The 12,237-nt window shown below is 38.6% G+C and overlaps 1 protein-coding gene across 1 annotated transcript; it reads right to left on the minus strand.

Moving 5' to 3' along the window:
* Window positions 1–317: 317 nt before the first annotated feature.
* utp6 (UTP6 small subunit processome component) lies at window positions 318–9,700 on the minus strand. The gene is made up of 19 exons (XM_074630453.1): window positions 9,475–9,700; window positions 8,514–8,598; window positions 8,378–8,419; window positions 8,093–8,185; window positions 7,775–7,822; window positions 7,613–7,676; window positions 7,407–7,525; window positions 7,247–7,324; window positions 7,038–7,119; window positions 6,481–6,562; window positions 6,203–6,381; window positions 5,354–5,433; window positions 5,173–5,250; window positions 4,219–4,398; window positions 2,130–2,210; window positions 1,692–1,801; window positions 1,460–1,526; window positions 1,181–1,253; window positions 318–838 (listed from the first exon to the last, which is right to left on the minus strand). Exons 1-19 carry the CDS (start codon window positions 9,564–9,566, stop codon window positions 684–686), a joined length of 1,788 nt encoding a protein of 595 aa, XP_074486554.1. The 5' UTR covers window positions 9,567–9,700; the 3' UTR covers window positions 318–683.
* Between the last annotated feature and the right edge of the window lie 2,537 nt (window positions 9,701–12,237).

The following is a 12,237-nucleotide window of genomic DNA, read 5'->3' on the forward strand; positions in this document are numbered from 1 at the left end:
GTGCATCTAGCTCATAGTACTACTGCTGCTTAATATTTATTGTTTTGTTTTTTAAAGGAGGCATTTTGTATCATGAAAAGCGGGAACTAGAACGATATGATTTAAGGCCCTGACACTGGATCAATGTGTGAAATGAGAATTTTAGAGGATGTTTTTGTCACCGTAACTTAAATTAACTTCACTAACCTACCAAGAGAACTGTTTAAAGAAAGTGGTGGGTCAATTGAAAACTATTGCAGTGTGAATCCGCTGTGTGTTTATCTGTGTACAGTTGTTATGTCGCTGTCTCAGAGGGATCACAACAGAGAAACACCCCAGAATGAAAGACTGTTTTAATATCATCATAACTGCATCAAAAGCTTGTCTTCACAAAATGACAAATAAATGAATTCAATGAAAATGGACATCTTTACGATACTACCGTGTTACCGACGTCAATCTGGTGTCAAATGCAGCGCAAACTGCCGTAAATGAAAATGGAAAGTTGTAAATTAAAGCTGCAAACATCAGAGGCAGCTCAATCAAGAACATCTCCCCCCCAATGCTTGAAGGCAATTAAACAACAAATGGATGGGCACAGCTCCAATCTCCTACAGGACCAAGAGGAACACTTGCTCCGAAATGTGCGCTGCTGCTTCTTCAGCTGCTGAATTTACTACGCTACCTGAACCTTTCAGGGCAACTCATAAGTGTCCGGTCTGAATCAGAGTATACTTGGACGTGAACCTCTCCACGGTCTCCCCTTCCAGGAACTTCATGGCTCTCCAGTGGATCTTGCCGCAGTTCTCTGGCTGTCCGAGGGATCCCAGCTCCTCCTGGATGTACCGCAGCCACAGATCTTCAGGGAAATAAAAACAACAGAAAACATTTGAAGGATTAAAATGGTAGACGTGTGCAAGGAAGATTAAATAATCTGACATCTGGTTTCTTCAACTCCCCCATATCCCAACTGAAAGCTTAGCTGACTAGTAGTTTGTGTGGGGTCCAGCCACAGATCAATTTTCAGATAACTATTTTGGCATTGACACATTTTTTTTGGTGCGGTTGTTTTGTTTGATAGAAACTTGGAATTCAGTCCTCGATACTTGACTAACAGGATATTGTGAATAAATATTTTTAACTAATGCTACTTTTCCTTTTTTCTCTTATTCCTTTAAAAAGGCATTTAAAGTCTGCTCACCGTCATCTGAGGTACCGAACTCCTGCAGGGCCCTCTCATAGTAGTCTCTCAGGTTGTTCATCTTTGGAGTCTCCTGGAAGAACAAACAACAGTTATTACGGCTCAGGATCGTCTCGGCTTATACAAATAGATATCAAAGTCCACCATCTGTCCCCACAATTTCTTCTTTTTAGGAAAGGTTAAATCTTCTAAAAACAGCTGTAACAAAGTTCAAACACCACCTAAAACCTAAAGAGGTGCAGTTTACGTGACATACAGTACAGTAGTTGCCATACATACTTGTTCCTTCTCGATCTCAATCATTTTGGTGAAAAAGGCCTTGGACAAGGGACGGTTTTCCTGTAAACTACAGAAAACAAATTTTTCCTGGCTTAAAATCGACAGCTTTGTCACAAGATACACTTCTAGGGAGTTTATTTAATATTTGCGACAGATTAAATTAGCGTTCCTTTTGTGTTATTTATCATTTAAATCAACGACAACATGAGCAGACAAAGTGATTTGTTTTTACCTTGTGAAGGTCTTCCTAGCCTTCTTGTAGCCTCCGGTGGAGCACGACCAATCAAGGTAGCTCTCTTTCATCTCCATGGCAACAGCCGCTACTGCAGACAGCAGACCTCTCTGGGAACAAGCAAGAGAACAAACTGTCTCGTTTCGGAGGCCAAAACACTGTGCAGACGTGAGCCGCTGTTCATAATAGATTATAGTTTCCTGATTTCAGTTTATGTGTGTATACTTTACATTACTGACCAGAAGAGTAACATGACTCCTGCATCATTCTAACTAATAAGAACTGTCTATCCAAACCAAGTGTAAACTATAACACAAAGGCATGTCATTATGTGCTACATGTTTACAAGCAGCAGCTCTTCCTGTCAGTTGACATTGAAGTCATTGCATTGACCGTGCAGTAGTTTGAATCTGAATGTGGTGGATTCAGGTGAACTACCTTGAAGACAGCTTCCGTCTCCTCAGGACTCTGGTTGGCCACGCTCCACTGGACCTGCAGCTGCCAGAGTGGTAGACTCTCCTGTTGAGACAGGACAGAAAGGATTTAGCTATCAGCTGGTTTCCAATCAGTGTCGTGCTCAGTGGGGAGTCCACTTGCTTCCTGTAGCATTGAGCAGTAACTTTTTCAGTCCCTATAGCGACACCTGGGCTTTGGGTATCGGCCGATACCGAATACCGATCCGATACCAGTGTTTAATTAATAAGCTGTATGCCTCACTGTGTGGACGTGACTGGGATCATTATTTTATGTGTAAGGCAACATCAGGCTTGACTTAAACATCGCTTTCCTAACTTTGTAAAACAAAATGTCCATAGACATTTCATTTGAGACACGGTGGTCGCATTCCAGATCGCATACTTTTTCTTTTTACTTTTAGTACGTACTGCAGCTGCCCGTACATTCTTCGTACTGTTGCATGCAGTATGCACACAATTGTGACATACTTCGTCATAACATTGTGCCTTGAACTTTGACTCTCTTGCTCATACAGTATATCCGCTGCGCAGAGGATTGTGGGTCAGAATAGACAGAAAAGCTTGCTGGCTTGCATACTGCAAAATGCGACCGGATGTAGTAGGACATCCTGGTATTTTTTGGCATACAGCATTTGACATACTATGTATTGGGACATACTGAATCTTTTTCTGGCAAACTAAATAGTATGATAGTATGGGTATTGAAACGCACATAAAATAACCGTAGAACTTGTTGGCGTAGCAAGCATGAAATACCTCCAGACATGTTTGTTGTTGGCTCCCTCAGGTATGCGGTCTAACGCCGTGCTGCTGACACATGACGTAGTACGCGGACGTGGAATTTAATTGAATAGATCAGTCCCACTGTCACCGATGCCCTATCCAGTTATTTGAGTCAGTATCGGCTCGATATCGGCGCAACCCTAGCGGTTGGTGTTGTCAATGTCGTACAATATCTCCATCCCCTTTTAGTCTTAGAGCGAACATACCAAGCTTAAATCAGACCCATGCTTATAGATTTAGCTACCTTGTTTTCCCATGATATGCAGACTCTTTAAAAATGAGTAATAAGTCAGTATCCTTGTGTAGCATCTGAGTGACAAATCACCTAGCTCTGCTCTCAGCTAGTTTCCCTCAGTGCATAAGTATAAAACATCATCTGGATTAACAGGGTACTCACACGTTTTCTTCATTAATTTATCTCTATACTTCTGTGCCGTGCAGTTATGGAAACATTTCATTGTTCGACATACCCTGAGGGTTTACACTATTTCCCAACACTTACGGAGTGTTTATCTTGAGACAAAGGGAGCTGCCTAATGAGCAGCGTGTAGTAATCCTCCTCACACAGCTACGTCTCAGGGCCACAGGCTTGTGAAACCTCCACCACAACCAGCTATTCTGCTCATTACTGTAAAGGCTGAGTCAAAGTATCTGTATTCATAGACATACAGCATTATATATTACTGTGAGATGTACTGTGTGATGATGTGAAGGGAGTCAATGTGACACAAAATCAAGGAAAAATGTGTGGCTTTTTAGTAAAGCCACACATTTCTAAGGATTAGTTCACTATCCATCCAAAGCTTATAATTCTACTAAGAGTATAGGGTTAAACAGTAATCCTGCCCATTTACCTGTCATGTTAAATTAAGATGAAGTGTCATTCTGACCTCAAATAATAAATAATTACACAGACTATTAATCTCTTTGTTCTCATGTTGCGTTTGCAACGGAAGGTTGCTCAAGTGCCTGAAGCTTTCCTCACATGTAGAAGGGGGCGGAGGAAGCCATTTGAGGAACTTTAATATAATGAAATAGAGACTAATTGGGCCAAGGAGATGGCCCACTTATACAGCAGTGCTGGTGGCTAATGTGTGTGCGCGTGGGTCCAAGTGTCTCCATCCTCCAAGGAGAACAATTATACTGCTACAGCAGGAGGACAACTGATGAGGTGTATGTGCTCAGTGTAAGCAGACAGTTGATGTGATTGAGAACAAATTATGTAGGGTCAAAGTGCGTGTGTGTGTGTGCGAGAGTGTTCTTCGTACCTTAGGACTGATGTGTGTGAGAGCCTCCTGGAATAGCCGGCCCATGTCTCCACTCCCCAGCTGCATTAGCGTCCGCAGACTCAGGCTCCACACTGACACTGATTGGCTGTAGCGCTGCGTGGCTGCCATGGCAACGCTGGCCGCTCCCTCGGCGTCTCCGGATGAGAGCAGCACCTGCAACTTTATTTGAAAAAAATCAAAGAGAGAGTTAAATCAATATCAGATTCCCTCCTGTTTCCATCTCATCGTTTTAACTTATTATTATTTCAGCTCCGTCTCTGCAGGTATATAAATACATAATATAGGATTTAATAATTGAATACCCCCAAAGTGCTACAAGGCAAAAACAACACCAGGTTCCTCTATCTTCAGGTGCCATCACGCTCACTTTGTTGACTTTGGTTCTGATCATATTTGTGTTACATTTTTATATCTGACTTGTTTAGGTTCACGCTGCCAAGCCACTGACTCACTCAACAGAGTTTTGGCAACATGCGGTTTTGGCAGCGAGAGGCTGTTCTGTGTTATTTTATGGACTTTTTTAATCCCTTAATTAGATGGTAAACAATAGAGAGCGACATGAAATGTGGGGCTGGCATGCATAAATAGGTCCTTGACTAGACTCAAAATATGAGCCTTAACCCACAAGGCCACCAAGACGTCATCTTTTCTTTCGCAATTTCTTCTAATCCACTGTCTGGGATCTTGGGAAACAGCAGTCTGGTTATGCTAGGATTTCCAAGAACGAGTAAGTACCGACTATCAGCTTCAGATGTAAATATTGTTCTCCACTTGACAATCAAACCTTGTGTTTTGAGTCCAGCACAGTTAAACTAATGTAGGAAACATGCTGTGTGTGAACAGACATTTGACGAGTCATTATTCAAATGAAGGGAGGCTGAACTATAAAATGCTATGATTACATTTACACATTTAATGAAGCAGTTATCTTACCCAGTTCTTATAATAATCCTCCTTCAGCAGTGAGAAGTCGTGGGCGCGCTGCAACACTCCAAGCAGCCTCTCCTGCCTCTGTGACACAAACACATAAACGCACGTCAGGATTCACCCCTCAAAACATCCACCTCCAAAAACACTGATGCCGCTGATATTTCTTCAGTGTAAACTCACTCACCTTTTCCTTTAACTCTTGGACGTTTGTCTTTCTCTTCAGCCTCTCCAAGCAGAAGGCCGCATAGCAAGTCCACATGGGCTCTAGAGCGCAGAGCACAAATATGGTTTGTTATATATATATATACACATCAAGTTGGCAGGGAATATGAAAGCGGTGCATTAATGCAGGGCACCCGAAGACTTTAAAAAGCCAAATTTAAGACGTAGGCTAAATGGATCTGATTTTTTGACAAACAAATTTTTAAAAACCAAACTTACTTCAAATTCAACAATGTAAACAACATTGACAGTGTGCAAAATAAACTATGGGAACTGAATAAGTAAAATAAAGTAATTCTGGTTTGGTAACCTTAAAGAAAATTACCCTTTCATATTGTAAAACTAAATCTCTTCTTATTCTAAAGCACATGCAATGAGAAGAAATGTGTCACCGCATAGTGATAAAACCTCAACTGTTATTAATAATAATTTAATCATTTTAATACTTTAGGTAATTTTCATAATAAATACAAAACCACAGGTCCCTGTAGTAATGTGTTGATCATAATTATTTATTACAAAGCTTTGTTGAACTCTCGATTCTGATTGGTCAATCATGGTGTTCTACGGTCTGTTATTTCTTCAAAACAGACCGTTGCTATGGGCGCAGTTCTGATGTCAGACTCTGGAGGACCATTTTTGTGTCAAATTGATTTCTTAAGTAAGTAGCTGTGTAATAAGCCGCATCGCCCTGTCTGGGTTTATTTCACAACAATGATCTGCTCGCTGTACTCATTAAACTTCAGTCTCAACAAGGGAAAAAACAGTCCATTTTCCATGTCTATCTCCCTGTGTATGTATGAGCACCTACCGGTGTTGAGGCTCTTGACCCCCTCCTCGTAGACCTGGCAGCAGCGCTCCTCTCTGCGGGTGATATCCGAGGCCCGGCCTTTGGCGGTCTGCAGCTCCTCCCCGGCCCCCGGAGCCTCCAGCTCCCTCTTAGCCATGAAATCCCACGTCAAGCTGTCCTCTGTGTAGTTAGCCTGTAAGCTGCAACACAAGGGTAGAGGAGGAGTAGGAACATTCACACTTACTGATGAAGTTCTGTTTAAGAATGCAGAGTGTGGTTGAGTGGAGCTGGTGTCTTACTCTTGCAGGATGAAGTCCTGGAGGTCTTTGGTGAAGTCAAAGATAGCCGCTATGTTCAGAAGTGAGACGACAAACGTCGCCTCTGTTGGAGAAAAAGATCAATGATATAAAGGGAAATTCTGTTAATAGTTTGACATTTTGGGAGGATCACTTATTTGCTTTTTTTGCAGTGAGTTACTCTTATGTCTGTATCATGAATACGACACTACAGCCAGCAGCCGGTTAGCTTAGCTTAGCATAAAGAGTAGACGCGTGTCCAAAAAGTACAAAATCTGCCTTCCAGCACGTCTTTAGCTCGCATTTATTTAATCTGCACAAAAAACAATGTGTAAAAACAATGGTTTGTGGATTCACGAGGGGTTATGTGGGATATCTTTGCCAAAAAAAGACTTAATTGACAAAATAGGCCAACCTTCTGCAATGCATCAGTTTTCTTACTCAAAATATTAACTAAATTCTTGTTTAAATGAGGAAATAAAATGTAACACTTTGATATTTTTTTATTTTTATGTCTTATGTTTTTGAACAAAATTGGAAATAAACTTTAAAAAGCCTACCTTTGATTTTCCCTGTAGCATCTCTGTACACAACCTCAGCCAGTTTGCCACTCAGGATCTCTGGAGAAAACTCATATTCACCCTGGAAGGAGTGAAGAGCAGAGTATTAAGGCACTGAATACAAAATTAGAGCATGTGTGTGTTTCGGATTTTATTTTTTTTTGTTTTCTTTCCCCACTGTGTTTGTGTTCAATTTGTGACACACTCACCAGGTCCATCTCAGCTTTCTCCAGCTCTTCCTTCTGCTTCCTCAGTTTCTCACAATGCAGCAGCTCCATACGGAAGTACTAACACACAAGTTGTTGGAAACTATTAGAAAAGAATATTTGACATAATCTTACAACAGTAGGAACATTTAGCTTATTTTACCTCCTGGAAGACTTTCTTGTTGTTGGGATGGAAGCGCAGAGCCCTCAGAAACAGGTGTCTGGCACTTTCAGAGGAATTTCTATCCTCCAGCTCACTCTTGGCTGCCATGATCCACAGGGCTTAAAGATGGAGAACTACAAAGTCACTACTAATTACAGTTAATCTTGACTTTGTTACAACAGATTGAAAAGCACAATCTTCTGTACCTGGTTTGTCGGGGTGTATCGCGAGCAAGGCTGAGAACACCTTGCTGATTTGGCCTTTGGTGGCCTGATGAGAGAAACCCAGAGGGAGATCATTATTAGCACGAGAAGACGTTGTGTTTTGTCTCTGATGTACTTAAAGCAAATGATAAAATCATTACGTACCCATTTCTTACAGAAAGCAACATGTGAGAGCCACAGCTGCACATCATCCTGTGGGGGAGAGAAGACATGCAAAATGATATCTCATTACATGTTTAGATTTTAAAGGAAATGGTGAGGGGAAAACATCATGAATAACATAAGAACTGAACTCTAATCATTTTCAAAGAGTCTTAGTTTGATTGAAAACAAATCATCCCGAAGCAATTTGATAATTTCTTTTAGCAGATCAATGCACCTCATTTGGCACGATACATAATCTGTGCAATGATTTCATTGATACACTCCAAAAGTACAATATAAACACTTTGTATACAGTACCTTCCACTTATTTGTTGCTCTTCTGAAGACACTGTTTATTCTATGGATGACGGGGTACTCAATCTCCTCTCTTTTGAACTGGTAATGGATGTGCTGCAAAAGCAAAGTTAGGCACCGTCAAATTATCATCTAAAAGTATACTGTTTGACACTCTCTCCATTTGTTTTGCATGCATGTTAAAAAAAGTTCACCACTAGAATATATAAAAAAAATGTGTGTACAATCAAATGACTCCAATCCAAAATGAATATTAACATGACATAAAGCAAAACACATGCCACTTACCGCTCTTCTCTTCTTGATCAGCTCTAAAACGTTGATTTCATACTGTAATTAAACAAAAAAATAGTGTTTTAAACATATCACTCATAGCTTTTATTTATTTAAAAGACATATGGGTAACATGATTAAGGCACATTACCTGAATGTATGCAATGAAGTCCTCTTTGTTTACGATCAACCTGTGGAGCTTGTATTCCAGAGCTGTTGCTCTCTTGATTATGGATCTGAAAAAGTGAAAAATAAACAGCTTATATATATATATATATACACATACATACACATATATTTATACACACACACACACATATACACACACACAAATACATATATATATATATATATATACATACATACATATATACATACATACACATATACTTGTGAGGTGTATTTTAGGATTTATTTCTCTTTTTAAATCCATTAATATTTCCTCTGTAGCAGTGAGATCACCGAGAGAGTAATAAGATGACAAAATAGATGTTCTAGTCAGGTTTCTCTCTATTATGTCTCATGTCTCCATATTACTGATAGTTGACCACAACAAAAAAACATTTATCAGCTGGGTGGCAACAAAATCTTGTCAAAAGGGTGTCCTTTGTATAGTGATGTGTTTTTTCTACTGAATGAACACATCTGGAAACCCTGGATCCTGGATCATACTTGTATCTCTGTGTTCCTGACCCTCTGTTCCTGTTCCTGTCATCTCTCTAAGCACAAACACACACCCAAACAACACATACCCTTCCACACACTTCACCTCCCTGACCTCCGACCCTTCACAACATTTATTTTTATTTAAATGTATTTATTTTAATTCTTTGAATTGTTTAACTATGTGTCCTCCCTTTTTCTCTGAATTCGATTGAAATTATAGTTTAAGATGAAGTCTTGTTTTTTGTGTGAATATTTGTGTTAAAAAAAAGAGACAGCTGTAAAATGAAAATACAGTAGAAAAGAATGTGATGATTGTATAAGTTGCTGAAACTGCAATAAAAACTTAGTTAAAAAAAAAAAAGGGTGTCCTTTGTATAGTGATGTGTTTTTACTACTGAATGAACACTTCTGTAAACGCTCCTCTGTAAATCATGTGTTCTTCTTACTTGACTTCTTTCTTGGTGAACAGTCCAACTCTCTCCAGCTGCTCTAACTCAGGGATCCTCTCCTCGATCCGGTGCTGAACGACCTCCGCCATCCTGACGACGCAGCCGTTGTTGTGTTATTATGTATTAATGTCAACTTTATGTAGAAATACCATCAGACTGTCTCAGCAATGAGGCTGATTTTCTCCTCACACATGTGTGTGGAAGCAAAGCGGAAGTTGTGATTGGCCGCTTTTCCGGCTCCCTCTTTAAATAGGTCCGTCAGGAAACACCATCAAGTCTGGCAAAACAGATTCAAACCAGCTAATCTACTGATCACTGACACACTATCCTCACTGATTTAAATGACATGAAATAACAAATATATTAGTCAAATACTTTAAAATGAATAAAAAAATTGTTGATTGGGAAATTCTAATTGAGATTAATTCAATTCAATTCAAACTTTATTGCAGACTCAAGGTCCAGATAAGAAAAAAGAAAAAACAACAACAATACATTACATATAAGACATTACAATACAGGGAGAACTATAAAAAGTCATGATTAAAAGATATTAAAAATATTAATATTAATATAAATATATAGATAGATAGATAGATAGATAGATAGATAGATAGAGATAGATAGATAGATAGATAGATAGATAGATAGATAGATAGATAGATAGATAGATAGATAGAGATAGATAGATAGATAGATAGATAGATAGATAGATAGATAGATAGATAGATAGACTTTATTGATCCCAAATTAGGAAATTATTGTGTTACAGCAGCAGGTTATCCAAGCAATGCACAGGAATAGTACATAAAATGTACACGTCAACATTACAGAAATATATCCATAGAATACAAAATATAAAGAATATTGGAATACACTATAAATAAACCTGACTACTACAACTAGCATTAACACAAATCTAAATTAAAAACATAGAATAACCCACTATATGCATTAGCATGTGTGCATTAACATACTATATACATTAGCAAACGTGTGCAAGATACTACAGTATATACATTAGCAAAGTGTGCAATTCAATTCAAACTTTATTGCAGACTCAAGGTCCAGATAAGAAAAAAAAGAAAAAACAACAACAATACATTATAATACATTACAATACAGGAAGTACTATAGATATATATACATACATCAATGCGTTACATATAAAGAACTATACCAGGGCCTCCACAGCTGTGATTGGTACCGTGAAGTGCTAAATCTGATGTTAGACAACCGCAAGATGATGTCATTCTCAGAGTGATTATGCCGGCATATAAATTTGTACATGAGATTTCTTAATATAGTTTGAAAAGTATTTATGCCTGCATACACAAACATTTCACTTGCACTGGAACATCTTGTTCTTTTTAGTAATATTCTCATTGCATCATTATTAACAACTCTGTTAACCCCTCATACAATTTAGAAAATGAATTCTAAATTTTTCATTAAGCTGAATCACAGTTAAAGGAAAATTAAGATGTTCCTAAACAGACATACATCTTAAGAACCTGAGGACAAATTATTCCCCTTGACGTTATTAATTGCCGTCTTGTTATCAACAAAATTAACATTTAAATATTATGTTTTCAATCACCATGCAGCCGACTATACTGTACTGATGTACGTACAGTTTACTCATTTATGCTGCTGTAATGTTCAGTTTCATTAAGAATATTTCTGATTGTATAAAATACAAATGGGATATATAATGTAATATAATATAATATAATATAATATAGTCAAGTCAATTTTATTCGTATAGCCCAAAATAATCATAAATCACAAATTTGCCTCAGGGGGATTTACAATCTGTAGAGGATACGACACCCTCTGTCTTTTACAGTACAACCCTCTCATCGGATAAGGAAAAAAAACTCCCAAAAAAAACTTTTAAAAGGGAAAAAAGAAAAAAATTATAACAATTATATTATATTATATTGTATTATATTATATTATATTATATGATATTATATTATAATTTATTGTTATATAAATAATTTCATTATATGATATTATATTATAATTTATTGTTATATAAATATTTTCATTATATTACATTATATTATATTATATTGTATTATATTATATTATATTATATTATATTATATTATATTATATTATATTATATTATATTATATTATATTTTTATATAAATAATTTCATTATATTATATTATATTTATATATTGCATTCGCTTTACCGCACCGTTGTGACGAAAAGAGAGCTGAGCCGGAAGGCAAAGCTCTCGATCTACCGTTCAATCTTCGTTCCTACTCTCACCTATGGTCATGAGGGTTGGGTCATGACCGAAAGAACGAGGTCGCGGGTGCAAGCGGCCGAAATGGGTTTCCTCAGGAGGGTGGCTGGCGTCTCCCTTAGAGATAGGGTAAGAAGCTCAGTCATCCGTGAGGGACTCGGAGTAGAGTCCTTGCTCCTTTGCGTCGAAAGGAGCCAGTTGAGGTGGTTCGGGCATCTAGCACGGATGCCTCCTGGGCGCCTCCCTTGGGAGGTGTTCCAGGCACGACCAGCTGGGAGGAGACCACGGGGAAGACCCAGGACTAGATGGAGAGATTATATCTCTACTCTGGCCTGGGAACGCCTCGGGATCCCCCAGTCAGAGCTGGTTAATGTGGCCCGGGAAAGGGAAGTTTGGGGTCCCCTGCTGGAGCTGTTGCCCCCGCGACCCGATCCCGGATAAGCGGTTGAAGATGGATGGATGGATGGATATATTATATTATATTGTATTATTTTATA

Source organism: Sebastes fasciatus, chromosome 3, assembly GCF_043250625.1.
Source record: "Sebastes fasciatus isolate fSebFas1 chromosome 3, fSebFas1.pri, whole genome shotgun sequence".
Taxonomy (NCBI): domain Eukaryota; kingdom Metazoa; phylum Chordata; class Actinopteri; order Perciformes; family Sebastidae; genus Sebastes; species Sebastes fasciatus.

Bases quoted from the DNA above. Each gene is read 5' to 3' on its own strand.
- utp6 (XM_074630453.1), bottom strand. From the start codon at position 9,566: ATGGCGGAGGTCGTTCAGCACCGGATCGAGGAGAGGATCCCTGAGTTA. The intron at 6,382-6,480 runs GTAAGACACCAG...CTTGTGTTGCAG, and splicing joins CAGGACTTCATCCTGCAAGA to CTTACAGGCTAACTACACAG. The intron at 2,211-4,218 runs GTACGAAGAACA...CTGTCTCAACAG, and splicing joins TCACACACATCAGTCCTAAG to GAGAGTCTACCACTCTGGCA.